At 35.1% G+C, this 25,411-nt stretch overlaps 5 protein-coding genes and 1 long non-coding RNA gene across 7 annotated transcripts in view; all 6 read right to left on the bottom strand.

Moving 5' to 3' along the window:
• LOC126367155 (pancreatic triacylglycerol lipase-like) overlaps positions 1-1,590 on the bottom strand; it is a 50,490-nt gene extending 48,900 nt beyond the window's left edge. Inside the window, exon 1 of one of the 2 annotated variants that reach the window (XM_050010564.1) lies at positions 1,297-1,590. The gene's annotated coding sequence lies outside the window, so the exon portion shown is untranslated. The remainder of the gene's footprint in view (positions 1-1,296) is intronic. The other variant, XM_050010565.1, reaches the window with a different exon arrangement.
• A 5,200-nt stretch (positions 1,591-6,790) lies between these two features.
• Positions 6,791-9,504, bottom strand: LOC126367162 (translation initiation factor eIF-2B subunit gamma). The gene is made up of 5 exons (XM_050010573.1): positions 9,353-9,504; positions 8,983-9,156; positions 7,992-8,818; positions 7,438-7,667; positions 6,791-6,996 (listed from the first exon to the last, which is right to left on the bottom strand). The coding sequence occupies exons 2-5, from the start codon at positions 9,140-9,142 to the stop codon at positions 6,834-6,836; spliced, it is 1,380 nt and encodes a 459-aa protein (XP_049866530.1). The 5' UTR covers positions 9,143-9,156; positions 9,353-9,504; the 3' UTR covers positions 6,791-6,833.
• Positions 9,505-13,326: 3,822 nt separating this feature from the next.
• LOC126367194 (uncharacterized) lies at positions 13,327-14,663 on the bottom strand. Its single transcript, XR_007566450.1, has 3 exons — positions 14,255-14,663; positions 13,581-13,620; positions 13,327-13,412 (listed from the first exon to the last, which is right to left on the bottom strand). It is a non-coding gene; the product is annotated as an uncharacterized LOC126367194 (long non-coding RNA).
• Positions 14,664-15,019: 356 nt separating this feature from the next.
• LOC126367191 (uncharacterized) lies at positions 15,020-15,997 on the bottom strand. Its single transcript, XM_050010613.1, has 2 exons — positions 15,531-15,997; positions 15,020-15,236 (listed from the first exon to the last, which is right to left on the bottom strand). Exons 1-2 carry the CDS (start codon positions 15,679-15,681, stop codon positions 15,073-15,075), a joined length of 315 nt encoding a protein of 104 aa, XP_049866570.1. The 5' UTR covers positions 15,682-15,997; the 3' UTR covers positions 15,020-15,072.
• Positions 15,998-16,130: 133 nt separating this feature from the next.
• On the bottom strand, positions 16,131-17,615 carry LOC126367188 (uncharacterized). The gene is made up of 3 exons (XM_050010609.1): positions 17,240-17,615; positions 16,762-17,141; positions 16,131-16,371 (listed from the first exon to the last, which is right to left on the bottom strand). The coding sequence occupies exons 1-3, from the start codon at positions 17,255-17,257 to the stop codon at positions 16,215-16,217; spliced, it is 555 nt and encodes a 184-aa protein (XP_049866566.1). The 5' UTR covers positions 17,258-17,615; the 3' UTR covers positions 16,131-16,214.
• Positions 17,616-22,741: 5,126 nt separating this feature from the next.
• Positions 22,742-25,381, bottom strand: LOC126367183 (uncharacterized). Its single transcript, XM_050010604.1, has 5 exons — positions 25,027-25,381; positions 24,385-24,794; positions 23,863-23,986; positions 23,630-23,789; positions 22,742-22,840 (listed from the first exon to the last, which is right to left on the bottom strand). The coding sequence occupies exons 2-5, from the start codon at positions 24,774-24,776 to the stop codon at positions 22,761-22,763; spliced, it is 756 nt and encodes a 251-aa protein (XP_049866561.1). The 5' UTR covers positions 24,777-24,794; positions 25,027-25,381; the 3' UTR covers positions 22,742-22,760.
• Positions 25,382-25,411: the final 30 nt, after the last annotated feature.

Raw genomic sequence — 25,411 nt, forward strand, 5'->3', positions numbered from 1 at the left:
TGGATGTCCAGACTAAATCTGGAATCTATCGTCGACCAACTGTGAAGGTCTTTCCACTCCCTAATCAGTAATTTTATACAGTCCGCTTAATTATTCTTAGAAGTAAATAAAATAATATTATCTTTGTTAGTATCAATAAACTCTAATTATACATCTTTGATAAAAATAAAATAAAAATTTAACTAATATAAATTGTAAAGTAAACAATAGTTCAATAACTTAAAACCCGTATTAAAGATAACAATTTCACCTTATAAATTATAAATAAAACAGTAAAATAAATAATAGTTAAATTAGGACAAAATGTACTTTAAACTAAACTACTTCAAATAGCTTAATAAGTAATAACTCACTAAAAAAATAAACTTGCAAATTAGGTAATTTTGGGGGTTTTTTATTGAAGGACTTTGTCCTGTCAACCCGGGGGGCATGGTTTGGCCAAATATTATAAATTCCAAAGCTGTAAAAAGAAACAAAAATTATAATGCTCTTAAATCTAGTTAATAGGCAGTGGCTATTCCCATCCCTTTCGCACGTATGTGCGCATCCATTACCTGTCTCGCTCCTTACCCCTTTCTCACCGGAAGGCCGGAAGCGAAGAAAACAAAACCAGTTGCTAATTGACCGCGTCCGCGCACGTTTCGAGTTCCCCAAAAATATCGGGAAAACTACATAATTTCAGTGAATAAAGAGCTACAGTGAAGTGATATTTGGTGTGTGGTGTTAGTGGAATAGGACTTCCACCTTTATTCCACGGGAGGCCTCCCCAATTTGGATTTTGTCGTATACACGAGGTGAGTCCTTTGAATCCTTTCCCCTTTCTGCCACTGCCTAATTATTTAGTAAAAATAAAACCAATTTCTATTAATAATTATACAAAACTCCAGCGCCTTAACAGTGATGATTTGCTTCGTTGAATGATCAGTAAAAAGCACTGTGTTACGTTTATCATAGTAATACCTACGCTAAGTTTTTTATTTCGAATATTTGAATAGCAGCAATGTAGCTTCCCTTAGAAAGAGATAAATGAATCGAACCTATAGTGATTTGACTTAGATTTATTTTTATTGAAATATACTATAGGACAAGTATAAGGTAAATGGGAATTACTTACACCGTACACGTTACATAGAAAACTTGCTTTTATACATATACAAATAGAATTAAGTATATTTATAAATTGTATGATTTTAATGCTTTACTGTTTATCAAGTTGTAACTAGGTATTTGAGGCAAATTTTCTTATTTTTGGAGGTATGTAAATAGTTGTTAGCTGTAAAATGAAAGTTTCCTTACCACTGCCACTAATCAGCTGTTCAGACGTTAACCCCTGTCTTCCGCTTTCTTCGCCTAACGAAGCACCTCTGAAACTAAGGTGCTGCTCACAATCAAACACGAGGATCTGAGTCGGCACCTGTTACTCAATACTATATTTACTGTACATACATATGTGTTATTTGTGTACACTGAATAGGAATGGCTTTAAATGGAATCACGTAATTTCGGATGGGTCGTGTGGCCGGCGGGTGCGCGTGCGAGGCACTGGAAAGTGGTGCGCGGACTGTGCGGAGCCGGCGCGGGCGCTCGCTGCGCAAGCGTCGCAGACCGGGCTCAGACGCCGCACCACTTTCATCACCTGCACTCTAGATGCACAATCACAAGCCCATAACATACCTAGATATACAATATAGTGTAAGTAGATAGGTATTAGCTCGGGTGTCTCTTTCTCTTTTAGCAGTAAGATTGATTAATGTATGATTGAGTAAAGTGTATTTTTTATTTTTATTTGTGTAGCAAGAAGACATTACATACTTAAGTATGTCATGTTTGATATTTCATGAAATAAAAGTTATAAAATTGTATTTCAGTTGATTTTCAAGGAACTTATTCATTTTATAATATATAAATAGGTAGGTTCATCACCACAATTTCACCGATGGTAGGTGACGGACGATGTAGGCTAATATTGATACAATACAATACAATACAAATACACTTTATTGCACCAAAATAAAAAAATAATAATTACAAAAAGTCTCTTAACTAAGTACATGGCAAATGGCGGCCTTATCGCTTAAAGCGATTCCTTCCAGACAACCATAAGGTGAGGAAAAATGTAAAAAAAATTTGAAAGATTGCGCGTACAAACTATAAGTACAACTTTGCCAATAAATACATGCAAATAAATAGATCCTGCTTACTTAGTATACGACTGGACCAATTTAGCTTCCTAGACTGAAAAGGTAGGGAGAAGGTAGTATGGCGAGGTAGGTAAGTACTACCTATATATTTATACATTTTTCATGAATACCTACCGGTTTTTTGGATTAAATTAGATGAGAATAAAATCTTAAGTGTTTAGGTAGGTACAGTAAGTATGTCTGTTTTTAAAATGTAGAGCACGTAGCAAATGTTATAGAGCTTAGTTTTTTATAGGTAGGTATCTACCATAAATTGTTGAAAGCCAACAAGGCCAGTGAAATCAAAATTGCAAAAAGCCATAGACATTCTTTGTAATATTAAACAACAATCATGCAATATAATTCGAAGTCACGAGTCGATTGAATTGATAAAAAGTCGATGAAATTAAATCATTTAAGAATTAGGTAGATAATTATACCTTCGCGCATTTTGGCGTTGCGTATACTTAATTATGATATCAGTTAAGTATATGTGATTAGACTGAAAATCCCATCTTTTTGTTAATGTCTTTCTTGATTTTCCAATCGGCTGCAGCTGCTAGTCTAGCTACTGCTAGGCTACGAAATTTCCTGATCTGAAATTGTATTCACTATTATAGTATACTTCTAAGGTAGGTAATGTTAATTTATGTTATGCTGAATAAATAATCTTTCTTTCTTCTCCTTAATTCTTGTATACTTATACGCGATTATGTTGTGACTAAAATGTTTGTGGAAGGATCAGGGGGAGGTCTTAGCCCAGCTAGGGATCGGTCAAGCTAAATAATATCTACTCGTATAAAAGCGAATGGCTACTGACTGACTCTCTCATCACGAAATCTCAGAAACTACAAATGCTAGGAGTCTCAAATTTTGCATGGGCGTTACTTTTGGGACGTAGGTGCTCACTAAGACGGGATTTTGTAAAATTCAACACTCCTCTTCTCTCGTGTGGGTTGTGAGGTGGATTACCAACCTCATCAACCATGGTGTCCGGGTTACTATTGAGCCGTCAAAGGCCTCTGACATGAGTCATGAACATTTATGTGGGGTAAAAAGGGGTGGCAAAGTCGCGGGTAACAGCTAGTCTACTTATATATTAAATAGAAAGAATGGAAGAATACAATTAGTAACAATACGTATACCTGCATTTGATCTGGAAAATACAGTAACGCACAGCAGTCACACGCAATAATTCGCGTAACGGGCAATTAGCGGCTGGCGTAGTTCCGCTGTAAGTTTCAGCTGCGATTGAGGAAGCTGCTCCATCAAAAAATTACCGTGAAACTGAACGTAAACACTGACTCTTCACGCCAGCTAATCGTATTAAACAGTTTCGAATGTTAGTCGCGTTCAATAACTTCCACTAAATAGTGTTGTTTTCCAGCACAAGTTCTCTATAGTTAGTCAAGGTAGTGTGTAAAATCTGGATACGTTATGTAATTGAAAAATGATGTTAATTTTAGGGCTGAAATACTTAGTAGATAGAGTAATAACGCTATGTTACTCTATTGCGGGATTGTAAAAACTACAGAATGGAATAGTAGATACCCTATATTTTCAAACCGGTATGCGCATGCGTGTCATATATGTTAAACGGGAGATGGGTTGGTGACCGACATTGTCTCCTGACTGGCATTACCCGCTTTTACGATTACCAAGATGCTTCCAAAAGCAAAGGATCTCGATACAGATAATACTTAACTTTGTTGAATATTTCCTTTTGACAATCAGTAGTAAGGCTACTAGTTTTTCTAAGTTTTAAATTTAAGTATGTATAAACAATGGAATACTTAACTGAAGTTTGTATAAAAATATGTCACACCAGAATGCATCGGAAAGTAGAGCAAACTTATTCGCAAGACCACAAACAAGGGAAGGCTAAACAGAGCGGAAACTAACACAGATGCTTATAAAGTTATAACCTTGACATGGGAGAATAACATTACTTATTCAAATAGTGACATTTTGTTGAGATATTGAATACAATGAATCCTAACTACGCCAGATGGTATTGACTACTTTGGCGGAACGATTAGTCGGTAAGTCAATATTAGCACAGGTCTTTATGTGTAGTGGCATGACGGTACTTAGACGGCCTCTGATCAACACTGTGTAGTGGCTAGACTGTATTTAGACGGCTTCTGATCAACACTGTGTAGTGGCATGACTGTATTTAGACGGCCTCTGATCAACACTGTATAGTGGCAAGACTGTATTTAGATGGCCTCTGATCAACACTGTGTAGTGGCATGACTGTATTTAGACGGCCTTTGATCAACACTGTATAGTGGCTAGACTGTATTTAGATGGCCTCTGATCAACACTGTGTAGTGGCATGACTGTATTTAGACGGCCTCTGATCAACACTGTAGTGGCATGACGGTATTCAGACGTCCTCTGATCAACAGTGTTGTGGCATGACTGTATTCAGGCGGCCTTTGATCAACACTGTGTAGTGGCTGTAATCAGACTGATTAACAGAGACCTGTGCTAATATTGACTTATTAATCATTCCGGCCAAGTCAATGCCATCTGAGGCAAATCACGTCAAAAAAAAAGAAACTGTTATAATCTTATAATAATGTTTAATGACCCCCGTGGTCCAGTGGTTGAGTTTACGATCTGGAGGTCCGGGGTTAGAATCCCGGTGGGGATGCATAAAAAACACTTTGTGGACCCTAGTTTGGTTAGGACATTACAGGCTGATTACCGGATTGTCCGAAACTAAGATATGTCCACGTTAACCCGCTGGTGCCGATTACTACATAATTATGTAAGTATGTTGTCCTAATAATAACCCTGACTCCAGGGTTGATGCGGTTGGTCATCCACTTCACAACCCACAAGGTTGAAGACGAGAAAATAATATTGTTTAGTAAACAAAACCAGTGTCTACTAAGGAGATACCTACCTTCGTAATAAACCTACATTGGTAGGTATAGCTGATATTACTTAAGAATGAATAAAATTCATTTCACATATCCTTGGTAACAACACTTATATGTATTTATAGTTTAACGAAAGTATGTGGGCATGTGGGTCAATCATTATATAACAGGGCATGTTCGCTGCAACCATTCGTTTAGCTTAATCCACACGCAACGTACTCACTAAGTATTTGCAATACTAATCTTTGTTGCAATGTTCTAACTGCCACAGCCTGTCGCACTTATCGACAATTGCAACATTTATTGTGAAAACATTCAGATCACTATAATAATGCAATTTGGTGCAACGAAGATGGATGTAGGTTGATAATCTGGTCAACAGCACGAAAGTAAAGAGAACAACCACGGTACCGATTGCGTAGGCATGCACTTAATGCAATTAAATTACAATGTAGGAGCGCTAAGATTGTACGTAAGAAAGTGACGACATAGCTATTAAACTGCGAATAGTGAAATAATTCGGATTATCAATCATAGTGAAACTCTAACAGTGGCCGAGACAGGTATAACGTCCAACAAGTGCACTAGCCGGTCCAGTGCCGCCACCGGCGACCAGTTGCAAGAACAAGCAAAACGCAATACCGGGTTATAAGTCATGAAACCGCAATTCGCTGTCGGTCTAAGTCCAGAGTCCTAAGATGCACTCCCAGTTTGGAAAGAGATGAAGCGATTAGAGCCGAACCACAAACATCAACATTTTCTTCGCAACATTGCTTGTTAGCCAACCTGCTGTTGTTTATATTGAACCTCTGAGTACGCAAGAGTTCAAGAAATTCGATACGGGAAGCCTGGTTGCTGCGAATGTAGGTCCTTTCCTACATTCGTAAGACTAAGTACCTATCAGATGTGCTGCATCGAGCCAAGTATTATATAACGGCGAGCAATAGAACGGTGGTTGCAACATAATTTGCGTTACTCTAATGATTTTTTCTCATTGTTAGCAAATGTTTCCGTGGCTCTATGCAAGTTAAGTTAAAACAAATAAACGTAGTACTCAGGTATGAAGTAATACGCGCACGCACGCAAAGGAAGACGCGTGGTAAGAGCTTGGAATAATAATATTATGAAATGTAATTTTCTTCCTAATTTGTTTGCGTCAGTTTACGAGACGGCATTAAAATAGTAGGCAGGTACGTGCCTACTTGGTAGAGAAAAGTAAAATAAAGGTAAGTACAATTGAATTAAGAATAAAATAAATTTATCGCCAGTAACAATTTACATTTTTCTATAAGAATAGCTAATTATGAATATTACAAATACGGGCAAAAGGAAATGGCTCAGCTTGTGATTGGTCACTTCAATTTGTTGGTTTGAAAAACAAAGTCTATTATGCTGAAGACTCCGTTACTCTAGGCAGTTGCGTGTGCATTTGAATGTTCCATTATAGGTCCTCACGTAATCGCCTAGTAGGGCATCACGCGCATTCTAATCTATTGAAAGTGCCTGAGTTGCCAGCTCTTGAGAAATGCTAGGAGAATGTCCCTCATTAATATCTAATTAAGCACATGCCTGGTTAAGCCTAACATTTCCTGTATGTTGGTCATGTCGTACGTGGTTGATGAGTTGTCGGATCTCTCGTTCACAATCAGAATCAGATTTTGAATTGTAATCATTGCATGTGGCGTGAGTCGATGATGTAGAAATTATAAAACAATAAAATAATAATATAAATGAATTTATTTCAATAAATAAATTGACCTATTTATCCAAGGGTGATCATATTGTCAGTGGTTTCAGCATGTAGCTGGTGGTTGCTGGTAGTGGTTGGTGGCACCTCATGGTGAGGGCCAACCAGGCAATGCTGCAGGTTGCAACCAGGGCCCACTGTCGCGCCCGTGTAGATCACACAGTCTTGGAGGACGCATCTGGAAGCAAAATAATAAATAGGAAATTGAAGTACAACAAATTAATAATAATAAAAAAGTAAGAAAAGGGCCTTGTGGTTCGGGAACTGTCAGCCGTAAACATAGTAAATAGATATTTTTATTTATATCTAGCGGACCCAACATACATTGTACAGGGAAAATTGCTTAACTAAACAATTCAGTCATGCTTAAGCACATTATGTTTTTATAAGATTTGCTAAAAATTTACTATATATTATATAAAATTCTCTAAGTTAGTAGTCCCAGTACACAACAGTGAAAATTCAATATAAAATAAATTGTAACTCTAAAACGAACCATTATCAATGTAACTTCATTCATTCATTCTTCATTGTTTCTTAGTTAAGAGTCTTTTTGTAATTATTTCTTTTTATTTTCGTGCAATAAAGTGTATTTTTATTGTATTGTATTGTAACTTACCCTTCTTTGATAGTGACATTATTCATAAGTATACAGTTGGTCAAGCGCACTTTGTTTTCAACGGTACAGTTGGCTCCTATAAATGAACCTTTGATTGAAGTCTTCTCGTTCACTACACTCTTGTCTCCAACTGTACAAGTCTCATCTATCTGCCTTGTCTTCACCTCGCTGTTTGGATGGAACCTTTCAGATAGGGGACATCCTGTCAGCTCTTCCCATTTGGATAAGATCTGGAAGTAACAAAAGTTAGTATGGTTTTATTGTTTTGTTTATAAATGTATACATTATTCATGTTAGACAGAACCGAATATGTAATACATGGAACTAAATTTAAACTTAATTTATTAAATTAAAGATTGCCTAATAAACTTTTCCTGTGGGATAGATGTTCATAATTCTTATGCAAGTACTGTTATTTTTAATTTCTTTAATCTTTCGAACGCCGGAACGCGGATCTCGACCAGACACAATGTAAAATCTATTGTGTCTGGTATCTCGGCATATGAGAGGTTAAAATAATAATCACCTATGTTAAATACACATACAATAATTACCTTACTGTTAGCCAAGTAAAATGATGACAGGGTATTGATTCTCATGCCAAATGTACTCTTACTTGGTATGTGTGCATAGCACCGGATCACATCATTATAGTAAACACCCTTACTGCCAACTTTATGATCATTGTATGCAGACATTTCTCTAATTTTGCTCTCATACCCTGTTTCATCAGCAAAGTCAAAGATATTTTTTGTAACTTCTACATTTTTCTCTGAAGCACCTTTCTTGTTGACTGCACTCTTGGGTTTTGTTAATTGTTTTTTCACAATATGTGGAATCAGCTCCCCTTTCACTGAAGTGAATTTATCACTTTCCACTAAGTATTTAATAACCCACTTTTTCATTATATACACATGAGCATCTAATAATCTACTGTACATACTTATGGAATCAAACTTCTTGATTAGAATCCTGGGAATTGTTACGGATTCTTCAAAATCGCTAGCACTGGCTAGAAAGGTGAGTCTTTGTGTTTCTTTGTCTATGCATACTAAGTCTCTGTCTGGTTTAGCCTTTGTTTTTGGGCCTGGAAGTTCAATCCATTCTTCAGGACCATTGTTGAAAAATAAAGTGGCCAGCACTGCATCATGCTTGCGATAGAGATTGAACACATCATGCAAGTTGACATTAGTGATGAGGTCCCCAGACACAACAATTAAGTCTGTTGAAACTCTGCTGTATATGAATTTTAAGGAGTTTGCTGTACCCCAATCTTCTTCGGATGGAATCATAATAAAATCATACTTGATTTTCAAAGGGCACTTTTCTAATGCATTCAAGATGTTAGATTTATCTTCATCCAGAACTACTATCATAGTTTCTGAAAGTGAAAAATACTTTTTACTCAACTGCAAAATTATCACACACATTATGAATTTTTGCCATGTCCTTGAAGATGTGGACAAGAACAATAAATCTTTAATAAGTAATTAATAATATAATGTAAAAGAAGCTAGTATTTTCAACACAAATAAATCTACATACCTTGAAAACCCATTTTCTCCAACATATTTAAAGAGTACCATAATACAGGGTATGGTCCAACTGGTAGAAGACATTTGGACACCGTTCCACCGACGTCAGGCAGCCGGGACCCCCGGCCAGCCGCCAGAACTACTGTTTGAAACTCTAGTAGCTTGTGCATTGCGAATAGTCTATCTGAAACACAAATGTTTTCCACTGAGTGTCTGCTGTCTATTGAAACGATGTAAGACTCGCTATAAATATGAATAAATAGATAATTTCTTACTTTATGAGAAGTATTTAAAGTATAATTTGTAATTTAATTCATGTATCGTGTATTTTATTGCTCAAGTTAAGAGGTTATAATAGAAGACGTGTAACATTAACTTACCTTAGGAATAGGTACACAATAATTAAAAATGTTGTTGTGGGTAAAATATAAGTCTAATAAAAAGAATAAAACAAATCAAACACAGAATTACACAATTTTTAAATCCGTTTCTTCATTGCTATTCTACAGCTTCACTAGTTTGACAGATGACACTTGACTGACATTTTTTTTTGTTGAATGAGTAATTTGAGGCATTGAGTGAATGACATTTTCTGGCCTAGTATCCAGGTCTGACGTAGTTATACGTCTTTTTTTTATTATTTTAAATATTTATGTTCGCCACAGCGAGAGCCGAGAGTGACAGTCAAACGCGTAGGTTTATACTATATCTACGCCTCAGAACAATAACTAAAGCATAGAAGGAAGGCTAAAATAGCAACAGAACTCTATAATTCTGCTCTACTTTATCTTACGGAACCGGCGTAATGTTAGACAAAGACGCATATACAAAAATTGTTTCGTAATTTCGTAGGTTGTCACAAGTTTTTCATTGCCTAGTGTTGGGTTTCACTTTAGTAATATGTCGATAAAATTAAATTTACTTACAATTAATGTCGATAAATTTTTTTTACAAGATTTCTTTTTGTAGGATGCAATTATCTTCTTCTTGATGAAAGGAGACTCTGTCTCTGATAGGTAAGTATCTAACCATTTTTGGATTATATTGTCTGGTTTATATTAGTTTGGAGCTGCAGCTCACATTCAGGAAGGAAAGAAAATAGCCAACTGTTATCGTTTCATCGGTAAGTATTTTGTAATATTCGAATTTATTTATGATGTCATCCGCCGTGCACTGGTGTCGATCGACGTGCCGTGCAAATTGGAACCGCCGCCGCCGGGTCTAAGCCGCACAGACGGTAAGAGACCCGATGGGGTCACGCCATAGACATAGAAAAGAGTATGGACTGGAAATACCTCAGAACAATAACTAAAGCATAGAAGGAAGGCTAAAATAGCAACAGAACTCTATAATTCTGCTCTACTTTATCTTACGGAACCGGCGTAATGTTAGACAAAGACGCATATACAAAAATTGTTTCGTAATTTCGTAGGTTGTCACAAGTTTTTCATTGCCTAGTGTTGGGTTTCACTTTACTAATATGTCGATAAAATTAAATTTACTTACAATTAATGTCGATAATTTTTTTTTACAAGATTTCTTTTTGTAGGATGCAATTATCTTCTTCTTGATGAAAGGAGACTCTGTCTCTGATAGGTAAGTATCTAACCATTTTTGGATTATATTGTCTGGTTTATATTAGTTTGGAGCTGCAGCTCACATTCAGGAAGGAAAGAAAATAGCCAACTGTTATCGTTTCATCGGTAAGTATTTTGTAATATTCGAATTTATTTATGATGTCATCCGCCGTGCACTGGTGTCGATCGACGTGCCGTGCAAATTGGAACCGCCGGGTCTAAGCCGCACAGACGGTAAGAGGCCCGATGGGCTCACGCCATAGACATAGAAAAGAGTATGGACTGGAAATACCTACAGAAAAAACGTGCCACTCTGTAAACATAAAATGGCGGTCTTTACTAGGGCTACAAGCTGTTTCAATACTAGGATTACCATACTCGTACCTACTAGATATAGCATTATTCTTAAAAAAAAATACGGCATACAAGTATTCATAAGAGAACAGAAAGGGAAAGTAAAAGGTAGGTAGGTGGTGTACTGTATCTTTCGTGTAAAACTTGTAAGTATTGTATGTTGTGTGCAATAAAGTATATTTGTATTTGTAAAGGAAGGTTTAGTCAAGATTTATCTAAGTCGCTTACACAAATCTATAACATTCATTACATTCTTTATTGGGCGCAGTTCGTATCAACCTGGAGTGTTGGAGTAGGAGTAAATAAGAACAGGAGGTAAAATGAAATATAAATTAGATCGTAAATCTGTTCATTAGCAAGTATTTATTTTACACGTTATTAATTATGTACATTATATTTACAATAAATACAAATTTATTAATTTCTAAACAGTGTCAATTTGTTTAGAAACTGTCTTTGTGACACCCTGTCACATTGACTTTTTTTTTCATTAAGTCGTTTGATCTTGAGGCGTGACTTGTTCAGCTTTTCTTTTAAATTTTTCATCTCGTCTTCTTGAACTGACTGAAATAAAGTTTAATAATAATGTTAAAATAGTGTATGTACAAAATAATCTATAAAAATAAAAGTAAAATATATCTGATTTAAGTGCATTGTGCAGCTGGTTGAATTATACACTCTATATATGTATATCATGATAAAAATATAAAAAGAAAATTATTTGATATACCTTTTCATGTAAATCCAGTCGACACTTTTGGATTTAATATCTGAAATCAAAGATAATAATCATTTACTTATATAAAACGTGTACAACTCATAATTGTTTAGACATAAAACAACTACAGACTTAGTATATACTAAGTTTATTAAGTACATAATAATATGTAGTTGAATGATAGATAATATAAACGTGTTGTGATAACATGATACAAATATCTTATCTATCTAGCCAGCAGTGAGATGATGCAGGCTAGGCTGAAATTTAAATATAAATTTAAACACCATTTCATCTGTCTGATCTATAATGTTCAATGTAGGAATAGCATCGTCTCGAAGACGCCTCCACTTTGAATTAGGAACACACATAAATGAATCCGCAGTAAAATGTTTCGAGCAAATACGGCTGTACTTATTTGGAATCCAATTTCGTCTATTAATGCGAATTATCCATTCTTTCTCTTTGTTATCGTCTACAGGAAATCTAAAAATTAAAAGTATCGATAATTTTAGTACATCACTATGGACAATCAACATAACCTCAAATCAATTCCGTATTCATCGATGAAACGTATAATATAATGGATATCTCAAATATTTTATGCTACAAATCTATTCAGCAAAACATATTACTTTCCTAAAATTGTTCAGCAGTTCACATTTCACTAGAAAATTACAAAAAACTTACCGATGAAACGACAGAAGTTGTTGGCTATTTTCTTTTCTTCCTGAATGTGAGCTGCAGCCCCATACCACACAAGACATAATGTCACAGAGTCGAGACACTCAATTATTTGATATAAATAAAAGTTTCTTTCCATTTATTTGGAAAAATATTGTTAAATTATCACTTAAAACAATCTGAACACAAGACACTCGTAAACAAAGTTCACGCGACCGTGTCAAATAGTTCGGTAAATATAAGTAAAATCTTCTTATGTATGTTACTATGTATTTGGCCGAATTAAAATGAGTCCAATAGGTCCAAATGACATTTCATGTTGTGACAACCTCGGAAAAAATGAAGCAAAGAGCGAATCATTTGTCCTTTTCTCACTCATAGTTTGTGTCGTAAGCTAGAAGAGAGCCGGTTTATAGTTTCTGAATTCTTATTTTAGCCTTCCTTCTATGCTTTAGTTATTGTTCTGAGGGAAATACCTACAGAAAAAACGTGCCACTCTGTAAACATAAAATGGCGGTCTTTACTAGGGCTACAAGCTGTTTCAATACTAGGATTACCATACTCGTACCTACTAGATATAGCATTATACTTAAAAAAATACGGCATACAAGTATTCATAAGAGAACAGAAAGGGAAAGTAAAAGGTAGGTAGGTGGTGTACTGTATCTTTCGTGCAAAACTTGTAAGTATTGTATGTTGTGTGCAATAAAGTATATTTGTATTTGTAAAGGAAGGTTTAGTCAAGATTTATCTAAGTCGCTTACACAAATCTATAACATTCATTACATTCTTTATTGGGCGCAGTTCGTATCAACCTGGAGTGTTGGAGTAGGAGTAAATAAGAAAAGGAGGTAAAATGAAATATAAATTAGATCGTAAATCTGTTCATTAGCAAGTATTTATTTCACACGTTATTAATTATGTACATTATATTTACAATAAATACAAATTTATTAATTTCTAAACAGTGTCAATTTGCTTAGAAACTGTCTTTGTGACACCCTGTCACATTGTTTTTTTTTTTTTTTTTTCATTAAGTCGTTTGATCTTGAGGCGGGACTTGTTCAGCTTTTCTTTTAAATTTTTCATCTCGTCTTCTTGAACTGACTGAAATAAAGTTTAATAATAATGTTAAAATAGTATATGTACAAAATAATCTATAAAAATAAAAGTAAAATATATCTGATTTAAGTGCATTGTGCAGCTGGTTGAATTATACACTCTATATATGTATATCATGTTAAAAATATAAAAAAAGAAAATTATTTGATATACCTTTTCATGTAAATCCAGTCGACACTTTTGGATTTAATATCTGAAATCAAAGATAATAATAATTTACTTATATAAAACGTGTACAACTCATAATTGTTTAGACATAAAACAACTACAGACTTAGTATATATACTAAGTTTATTAAGTACATAATAATATGTAGTTGAATGATAGATAGTATAAACGTGTTGTGATAACATGATACAAATATCTTATCTATCTATCCAGCAGTGAGATGATGCAGGCTAGGCTGAAATTTAAATTTAAACACCATTTCATCTGTCTGATCTATAATGTTCAATGTAGGAATAGCATCGTCTCGAAGACGCCTCCACTTTGAATTAGGAACACACATAAATGAATCCGCAGTAAAATGTTTCGAGCAAATACGGCTGTACTTATTTGGAATCCAATTTCGTCTATTAATGCGAATTATCCATTCTTTCTCTTTGTTATCGTCTACAGGAAATCTAAAAATTAAAAGTATCGATAATTTTAGTACATCACTATGGACAATCAACATAACCTCAAATCAATTCCGTATTCATCGATGAAACGTATAATATAATGGATATCTCAAATATTTTATGCTACAAATCTATTCAGCAAAACATATTACTTTCCTAAAATTGTTCAGCAGTTCACATTTCACTAGAAAATTACAAAAAACTTACCGATGAAACGACAGAAGTTGTTGGCTATTTTCTTTTCTTCCTGAATGTGAGCTGCAGCCCCATACCACACAAGACATAATGTCACACAGTCGAGACACTCAATTATTTGATATAAATAAAAGTTTCTTTCCATTTATTTGGAAAAATATTGTTAAATTATCACTTAAAACAATCTGAACACAAGACACTCGTAAACACAGTTGACGCGACCGTGTCAAATAGTTCGGTAAATATAAGTAAAATCTTCTTATGTATGTTACTATGTATTTGGCCGAGTTAAAATGAGTCCAATAGGTCCAAATGACATTTCATGTTGTGACAACCTCGGAAAAAATGAAGCAAAGAGCGAATCATTTGTCCTTTTCTCACTCATAGTTTGTGTCGTAAGCTAGAAGAGAGCCGGTTTATAGTTTCTGAATTCTTATTTTAGCCTTCCTTCTATGCTTTAGTTATTGTTCTGAGATCTACGCGTTTGTCAACAACAAGTCAGGAAACAAGTTAATGCAGCAGCTAAAACTATTCGCACTCATTATGTTGTTGCAGCACTATTAGTGGCATGCTTTCATATTAATTGTAAATAGAAACACAGTGAATTCCCGAACATTTTATAATAATCAACTTTACATAAAATAAATAACTTTTAATTAGGTACTCGTTACAAACAAAAAATAATTGAACCTACCTATTAAGAGCTTAAAAAAATAAGTATAAAACTTAAACATCAACTTCTTTTAAACAGGTAGGTAGGTACTTAACAAGAAAAAAAAACTTAAATCCAAGTTCTAGGTTCTATCATCTTTGAAATGTTAAAAAATACTTCATTTGTTTGTAGCAGCATCTGCGTGGATCATGGATCCAGAATATGAAAATAGATTTCCTGTCGATTCCGTCTTTTCGATACCCTCGGGAGTCTTTGGCGCAATTATTGGCATTGACATTTTGGAGATCCGTTCTGAAGGCGGTTCTTCGCACAAGCAGTTTACTGAAAAAAGTTAGTTACAATCATCATAATACAATTTAATTTAGGCTCACGTGTGACCACATTCTCTCCTAATGGCAAGTGAATAAGGTGGCTTAAAGTGGAACTTAGTAATTGCCATACTACTACTATATATTACTAGTCTTGAAAATTTTAAGATGGAGATTTATTGGTATTTTGTTTGGATTAGTATCAATCACTGATTCGTATCAGTCGAAGCGTAAGATAATATTAAATTATTATTAAGCGTTTTGGGTTGAAATCTCGTTGCAGTTTCAATTTGAGTTTAATACGAACCTTTTATTTCACAACCGCAGTTCGGAGCTGCAGAATCTTGGGTAGTCGGTATGGCACTCTGCTGATATATCTCATGAGATATCTCTGCTTCCAGTCCTTCCAATGGCTCATAATGTATTTCCTTTAAGTTGCACGGCCCGCATGGCTGCATTTCCGTTTTGTAAGTCTAAAATAAAAAGTAAAACCTCAAATACATGAGTAACTACTACACAATAATAAACTAGATTATAGCATACAGGGGCTTTTGGCGGCTGAGGTTAGTCTTCCTCCTCACAATCAATAGATCAAACAAAAACAACTGATAACTACAAAGGAGAAGAAGGCATCATTTAGGTGTTTTGATGCAGATTAATCGACTTCATCTCCTCGTTTACTTCCCATAGAACTAAAGAATTACCTATCAGCACACCCCGGATACTTCATATCAAAAACCTCGTTTTACACAGACACTACACATTGACATTATCGTGCACGTGCATCTGTGTGTGTGACGTCTGACGTCCATACGATTAAATACTAAAGTAAGACCAAGAGGGGGTGAGGTAAGCGTAGCTCAGCCGCTGGTGGGGAGCGGAGTGTTGCTGTTCTATAGTAGAATAATTCCTTATTCTATACTATCAGAAAAAGAGCCGAAGTATAGTGGATATACGTAGTATAGTGGTTTATATTTTTTTTATGTATTTGTTAGTTGTTATTATTAGATATACAGACTTTTCCATCTGTTCCAGTTGTAACGGTTGTCGCTTTCTTGTTTACAGGTACTACAGTTATCCCAGTAGATGGCTTCTTCTTCAGACGACCTTTAGGAAGGCCTCCACAGTATCTTGTGCATAGTGCAGCCCTATTATAACATATAACATTTGTTTCAATAAGTACATACTAATATAAGTAATTGTAAATTCAAATCAAAATTGTAACATAATATAAACAGCCTATATAAGTCGCACTGCTGGGCACAGGCCTCCCCTCAATCAACCGGAGAGGGGTACCGAGCATTCTCCACCACGCCGCTCCACTGGGGGTTGTTTTTATTAAATATACAGGTGGGGGGTGTTTTCACGGCTAATAGAAGCAAGGAATCACTTTACTTTTGCAGACAATCAGGTGATTTAAGCCTACAATGTCCTTACTAAACAAAGGACAGTCTCCTAAAGCAATTTTGACAAAAAAAATATTATTGTATGGTATATAATTTTATCGGGAAATCTAGGCCAATATAATCATCAGGTACCTTTTATCTAATGGGTGTTTTATCGGTCGTCCGGGATAACAAACAGGTCTTTCAACGTCTTCCATTTGTTTAGGCGCTTCTTGCCCTATAGCCGGAGGTCTTACAGCCGGTGGTCTTATGGGAGGTAACTTAGGTAATAATTCCTCAGGAGGTGGTGGTGGAATTATATGAGCAGGAGTCGAGCAGGAAATGCACATTGTGTCACGATAAATCTTCCTCGTGGCTGCAGCGGTGAGAGGCTCTCCGAGTATTCCTTCCATCGTTTGTAGAGATATTTTCAATTTATTAAGATGTTTGTAAATATCGTTTGCCAATGACTCCACATGACACTTGTCGCATTTTTCATTTATTTCCGTAAACACTTCGTCTATATACTTTTGCTAATGTATGTTAAAATTTTGATTAGTGCATTACAAAAAGAAGCAGTAGAGACAAAACCAGGAGTAAGAAACTTATATATATATTTTGTACGACTTACTTGCCATATTTTCTCCATGCTATCGAATCGTTTGTAGGCGTCAGATATTCGCTGTTCTATATCTCCTCTAACAGCGTTAAAGAAATCTACTCTCACCAGTCCATTGAGTTGTTTTAAACCCACTACATCACGGAGTGCATCGACAAGTTCCTCGCGGTCAGTCTTAACGTCTTGTAAAACTTCTATTTCCTTTTTAACTTTCTGTAATAAGGTATGATTATTATAAGAGATAGTTTGACTTTTCCAATTTTACCAAAAAAAGAATGGGTACAACTTCAAAGTTTTCTGATAAAACGTGTTGAATATCGCTCAAATCCTTTTGTGCGACGTTTGCTCTTTCAATGAGTTTAGAAACGATTCCAACTCTATTCATCAATTCCACCATGACTGCAACAAAACAATTATATATCGGCTGACACTGTAAGAGATATTCATCTAAAAATTATACTAAGTAAGTAGATTCTTACTGGTCTGGTCTACGGCCTTGGCAGTTAAATTTTCAGCCAAGTTATCCAGTCCAGATTCCACATCAAAATGCATTTGTGTCAACTGTTCTTGGAAGTTAGACATCTGTGGATTTGAAACATTAGATAATTATCTAAACAATATAACATAAACGGCCTCCGTGATCCAGTGGTTTGAGCGTTGAGCTCACGATCCGGAGGTCCCGGGTTCAAATCCTGGTCCCCACCACACACACATAACACAAAAATCGGTTTGTGATCCCTAGTTTGGTTAGGACACTACAGGCTGATCACCTGATTGTCCAAAAGTAAGATGATCCGTGCTTCGGAAGGCACGTTAAGCAGTCTCAGCCACTACATATTTACTTAAGTTAACAGTAGCCGGGACGTTAACATAAGTAAATATGTAGTGGTTACATGTGTCATGTCAGGGGCCTCTGGTGGCTCAATAGTAAAGTAACTTTGACCTCATCAAGGTCGGTCATTGACCTCACAACCCACATGAGAAAAGAAGAAGACCACATGGATGAAGAACGTGAAAATTACGAATAAAGAAATAAATGATATTCCAGTTTATTATACTACCTGAGACGACAATGTGGTGTCAATTTCATTAACACGCTGTGCATAATGTGAGACTTTCTTGTCCAATTCGCCAAACTTTTGATTCCACAATGCGGTAGTCTTACCTTTCAGGGCTTGTTCTGTAAACCGTTAGCGTATTATAATTATTGCAATATTTTTGTTCAATTACTATTGTATATTTTTGGCATCTAGAAATATACCCATTTCACGCGTCTGTTGATTGACTTTCTCCCATATGCTGTCAGGATGAGTATACATAACCTTTACGAATTGTTGAACTTCTTCACGTGTTCTCTTTACAGCTTCTCTATAATATAAAATAATAGTTTGACGTTTACGCGGTTATCGTCATAATTGAAACACATAATACCGGGTTCTTCTCGCGTTATTGTTATTATCAGGGATATGAGACTCCCGATATTTCAACACTGTTGCAAGTGCCATGATCACAGGACGAGTGGAGTAAGCAGATCCATACTTTAAGGGCAAAAATATCTGTCTAACCTCTTTCTTTAAAGCTTGTCTCTACATTGTTCGTACATTTCATGTTGGAATGTTCGGAACCATCTGAACTTGATTATGGCACTTGCAACAGTGTTGTAATATCGGGAATCTCATATCCCTGATAATAACGTGGTATAAACCCAGAATTATGCGTTTTAATCGTCCAAGAATTCTTAATTTCAATTGTTCAGAATTTGAATAAATACTAAGAAACAATTTATGATGAGATGAGTGCTAATGATTATGTTCACAAGTCGATTGCATACGGAATTCATAAACTGCCTATATACGTCCCACTGCTGGGCACAGGCCTCCCCTCAAACAACCGGAGGGGGTATGGAGCATACTTCACCACGCTGCTCCAATGCGGGTTGGTGGAGGTGTTTTTACGGCTAATAGCCGGGACCAACGGCTTAACATGCCCTCCGAAGCACGGAATCATCTTACTTTTTCGGACAAGCAGGTGATTCAAGCCTGAAAAGTCCTTACCAAACAAAGGACAGTCTCACAAAGTGATTTCGACAATGTCCCCATCGGGAATCGAACCCGGACCTCCAGATCGTGAGCCTAACGCTCTAACCATTAGACCACGGAGGCTGTCGGAATACGGAATTCAATGACATGTAAATAGTTTAAATCATATCTTACTCTAATTCTTCATGAGTGACAAACTGATTCAACACTGATTTAGAAACGTAATCCGAAAGTGCTTCAGACTGGGTTTTCTGTTTCAAAGAAACGGTTGATAAAGCATCTGTCGCCGCCGTGGGTTTATGCTGGCTTGTTTTCGATGATAATCCATACTGCATTTGGACCTGTAAGAAATGCGATGATTTTCAGTGTAGGATCATCGAATAATATTTATTGAAAGTCAAAATTAAATTTCAGTATCCCACGTTCTTAAGAACGTGTTAGGGTTCAGGAGAAGAAGCGGTATCGCTTTTTGATAAATAGCAAATCTAAGTAATATTACCTTAGACGCGTCTTTAGGCGCCACATGGCCTAAATCACTAATCATATTTATAATCTTTTTCATAGTTTTCTCGACTGCTTCAAGGCGTGCTGAGATCTGTAGGGCGCCCATAGCATCGGTCAGTGATGCGCCTTGTCTCAGTTTTTGCATCAACTCCACGTTTTCCGGGAACTCAAGAGTACCGTAATTTTCATCGGCGAATCGTTCGTTAAGTTCCTCTACTTTCTTTGCCAAGTCATTGTACTGGTCCAAAGTAACGAGAGACAGGACCTCGTCCTCTCCGGATTGTGATAGTGACGTATCTATTTAAAATTCAACAGTTACCATAATGCAACACGTATCACAAAAAATAAGCGAAATTTGGAGTAAGAGCTTACTTCTGTCTAGTTTTACGTCTGGGAAAGCCTCCACTGTAATAAAATTGAAAAATTATGTAATTTCATTTACTTAATACTTATTTATTATACATATACTTATTTACTATAATGTTGTTATATCTTACCTATCAGCAATCTTTCATACTCGTATTCTGTTGATGAAATAATATAAAAAAGTTATAATTGGCTACTTGAACATTTATTATCTGTTTATAGGAAATAATTAATTTACCTTCAGATTCCAAAGATGCTAGTGGCGTAAGCGGTGTAATAGAACCGTCAATATCACTTTTCTAAAAATAAATAGAAGTAGGCAGATATATAAGATTTCCTCCACTTGCGAAATTAACATGAACCGATTTTCTATTGCTTCTATATTACATACGAACATCAATTGATTCATTCATTATACTATCAGCGTTGCACACCTTATTACCCTTATCATGTCACAATGTTTTTATTAAGTACCTCAGTTTCATTTACACTTACACGCATTTTGTCTTAGCTTACCTCGATAGAGGATAAAATTTGTCATTGATAATACAAATTGGATACCTAATACTCACCAGACATTCATTGGTTATGAAAAAAAGTGAAGATGCTGAAAAAAATGACCAAGAGACAAAAACAATAAAAGAACAATAGGAAACCAGCCATCAAACAGACAAAAAGTTTGCTAAGATTCACTTAATGCACCTTGTGTATGATACGCAGAACTTGTTCCCGCTGTTCTTCTATCTTCTCAAGAAGTTCGTGGTATTTCTGCGATGAAATATTTTGTGGGAAAAATATTTTCTAAACAAGTTCAGTAAAATCGAACAATTAAAATTAAGTAAAATAAATTTTATGATTTACCTTCACATCTGTCTTTATCCTTTTCTCCTTGACTGTCGCAAAAGCGGGAAGGGAAGCCCTTTCCATTGAGTACGTCAAAGTGCTAATTTTCTGCGGAGCCTTCGTCTTTGAAGATGTCGTAGACATTTTCTTCTTCATTTCTTTATCACCTGTTGACTTACTTTTGGCCAAATTTGATGATTTACTGGCCAAACTCTTTTTCTTACGAACTTTCAGCTTGATTTGCCTGACACTGACTTTTTGGCTAGCAACTCCTGGGAGTAGTTTCATTTTAACCGCTACTTTTCTTTCTACTAGGTTCAGTTGGGCGGCAAAGATCAATAAGACAATCCGTATAAGTTTAAACTTGACGATATTTTTCTAAAAACATATTTTTAATGTAAAAAAGTATTCCGCGCGCATTATTGTTTTGAAGAAAACTATAAATATATATTTTTATGTTCTAATTACGTCTTTGAAGTCTTGTCTGTCGTCATAATTATTTGTAAATAAGTTCATTACACTTGCTGCTAGCTTTTAGTATGTTTTGTTAACGTTATCTATATTAAAAAGTAGATAGGTACGTAATAATGGTTCCTATTCGGATATGAGGATAAAAACTGCCTATATCTCCCATCCGGTGTCGCTACTGTTGAGAGTTCTTAAATTTTGACAGTTCCCCGTATTATTTGACAGTAACGTATATAATTGAATATAAGTTAATGTATTTTAAATGTTATTTTTATAATATGTGATGGAGTCTTTTAGGTAATGTAAGTACTACGGTGATTCCTAATTGCGTTGAGATTTATGGCAAGTACTATTGTGTATTGCGAAGTTACCAGCCCAATATCTACATATTACATTAGATAGGATGTGAATTATTTTGTCTGTAATTTTCTATAAACGAATAGGATATAAAGACATAGAGGGACACGTGTGTTGGTTCGTGTGGTAGAAGATTTTTGGGAAGTACATGACTTACATCAACATCACCAAAAGCTTCATCGATCATCTGGTTAACGGTCATCAAAATGGCGCTACACATGATTATGTTTATAACAAAAAATATTACTATATTAATTAATGTGAAACTAAAGATCACTTTCTGTGTTTTATTTATAAAAACTAGTTGGTTTCTTATTCGCTTCTTATTTCAATGACATTTTAGATTGTTTTTATTTCTGTGTTGATAGATACATCCCAATGTAGATAGAGTTCTTCGTAAATAGATTTTATACGCAAATTCAGCATTATAGTCTCGTTGTTCACACTACCATAATAATGAGTGCCATTGAGTTAAATATAAGTACCTATAGTAACATATTATAACAACAATTACTTTGTAATTACAAATATATAGTTGTTGGTATAGCGAAAGAGACATATCTCTCTTCCCTTTCGCGCTGTGCTATGTATTGTATATCTTCCATGCTGTCATTCTAATCATGCTACGTTTTAATATAAAATATATGGATTTTTTTTTTGACGTGACTTATTGTAGATTTGCCGCAGATGGCATTAACTACTTGGCCGGACAAATGGGGAGCGCTGAAAGCTCTCACCCGGTACAAATGGGGAGCGCTGAAGGCTCTCACCCGGTTATGGAAATTCATAACAAAACAATAATTATATAACACAACAGATTTTATTACTTGTGTTGCAAACAAAATTACATTTAAAATTGATAAAAAAGAATCATCATCATAAATAGCATTAAATTGTAATGTTCTGCTATAAAAAAATAAATATATACTAACCATTACTAAAAGCAAAGTTAGAATTCAATCATTCTCTTCAACATCATCATACTCGACTTCAGCCGCATGTTCATTCAAACTTCCTCTATAGTCTTCATCTGATACTAAAACAATGATAATTTTAATAAATAATCTCAATAATCTATGGAAGTGAAATGTAGACACAGAGAGACAGAGAGAGGTTGGAAGCATTTGAGATGTGGTGTTGGCGAAGGATGGAGGGTATAAGCTGGACTGAAATGGTGTCAAATGAAAAAGTGCTGGAAAGAGTTGAAGAAAGGAGAACCATAATGAAGACTATAGAGAACCGGAGAGGAAATATGATTGGCCACCTGATACGACACGATTCATTTATGACAGAAGGAAAAATTGAAGGGAAGAGAGAAAGGGGTAGACCTAAGAGAACATTTATGAAATAAATAAAAGAGAAGGTGCAGGTCGTGCCGTATCAGAAGGTGAAGAATTTGGCGGGAAGAAGATAGGAATGGCGATTAGTCCACCGACAAGAGCACAGCTCTTATATAAAGAGAGAGAGAATCTCAATAATCTAAATAATCATTTGCGTAAAACATAATAAGCTCAATCATTATCTTATCAAAACGTCATGTTAGCAGCTGACAGATCGAAATGGTGGTTTTTCTCTCTAACGCATCGTCGTGGTGGGTATATTATTGTTTGTGAATGTGTAATGTTTATTCTCTTCAATTAACAATAAAAGTGGACTTGAAACCCAATTTTGCAGCAGGTACTGGCAGAGGATTATTATTTATATTTAACCATAACGGAGCCTTTTATGCTTTTTAAATTGATACAGACTCCTATAGAACAACCTTAATGTAGTTGTAATAAACAATTGACAATTTATTACAAAAAAAACGTATAATTAAACTTACCATCTTCAACTTTCATATCTTCTTGTTCTAGTAGATTTACATCTGAAGGTGCTTTGGCTTTGTTAACGGATTGATAAGGTGCTGGTGCTTTAGGAATTGCAAATCCCTTTTCGAGTTGATTGCACGGTATACAAGGTATTACTTTCTGCGGTTTTATTATCTAAGCAAATGTCAAATATTAGAAATTGTGGTGAACATACTATCTATTTGAAAATAATATCAAATGATCCTACCTTAGGTACAGGTCCTTTATCTTTACGTATTGCTTGTACGGTGATGGTAGAGGATATATCTTCAGACTCATCTACGTCTAACTTAGGAGCAGGTCCGCCGCATATCTTGGCACATATACGCGCTCTGACGAAAATCATTATAAAATTGTGAAAATTTAAAAGATTTAGACAAAGACGTTTACATGTACTGACTTATATATTATACACTAATAAGGTAGTTTTTTGAATATACGTATAAATTCAAGAATAGTCTATAAAGTATTTGAAGATCGCGGAAATACAATGCATAAGATTTGAATATTAAATTAGTACCTATATTAGATTGGATTTAAAGATTTTATTCAATAATCATGAATCACCTTCAAATCCAATCTAAAACACCCTACCAGTTTATTTTCATCATAAGTATATTCATTACAATTATGGAAATTCTGAACAAATACCAGTCTAAATAAATATCGGTTCGCTTGCATTTTTTGTTAATTATTCAAATATTACACTTTTGACCAGAAATATGATTACCTTGGATGTATTTGATGAGGAATTGGTTCAAATTTGTAGCAAACTTTACGAACTTGATCCCCAGCGCCACCCTCCTTTTCCTTTTCTTCTTCAACTTTTTTTCCTTCTTTACCTTTTTCTAAAAATGATGCACAATCATCTTTGTCACTCCCAAGCGTAGGCGGCCGAGGTCCCAGAAAATTTGGTTCACCCATGGCTCCTCTTGCAGGAGTGTTACATGATATACACGGCAATTCAAGCCTGGTTACTTTCTCATTATCAGTCGTGCGAGCTTCTCCACATATTTCTGTCATAAAATCAAGTTTATTTCGAAGTTGATCCATGTGTTTCTGAACATTATCTCTTAACGCATACACTTGGAACTTTTCAGCTTTTTCATTTAGTTCTCTCATCACATCGTCAATAGATTTCTGTGTAATAAATAAAGAATTATTATTATTATTGTCAGCATATTTTTTAAACTGAATTGATAATTTTCTAAAGTTAGATTTATTTATTTTTTATAGATAATTATCTAATTAATTTTGTGATTATTACAGTTTTGTTTTATTGCTCTAGTACTACAAGCGAATGATTACTACAATGAAATATAATGTGTACTTACGTACATAGGTACGATCAATATTATAATAATAACTTCACCTGCCAAACGATTTCTTGGTGGTTAAATTTGTCAAATAGACTTGCTAGACGCTTTTGATAGTCTCCTATTACAGCTTCAAATTGTGTTAAGGATACCAAACCATTCAGAGATGCAATACCAGCTTTGGTGCTGAGAGCTTCGGTAACCTCATCTCGGTCAGATTTTACATCTCGTAATGTCGCCAAGTCTTTCCATAGAATCTGATGATAATAATAGTATTTTGCAAAGCGAGGCCATTAATTAAAATCTTTAGTTTATTAAGGCTTATTAAATGCAGAGCCAGGAAGTTGTCAGAATATTCCTTTTATTTATATTTTAGTCAATTTTTGTCCACTACTCAAATTATCATCACAAATCAAGCTTAGGTTAACCTATCAAAATACA

The sequence above is a fragment of the Pectinophora gossypiella genome, chromosome 5, assembly GCF_024362695.1.
Source record: "Pectinophora gossypiella chromosome 5, ilPecGoss1.1, whole genome shotgun sequence".
NCBI classification, from domain to species: Eukaryota; Metazoa; Arthropoda; class Insecta; order Lepidoptera; family Gelechiidae; genus Pectinophora; species Pectinophora gossypiella.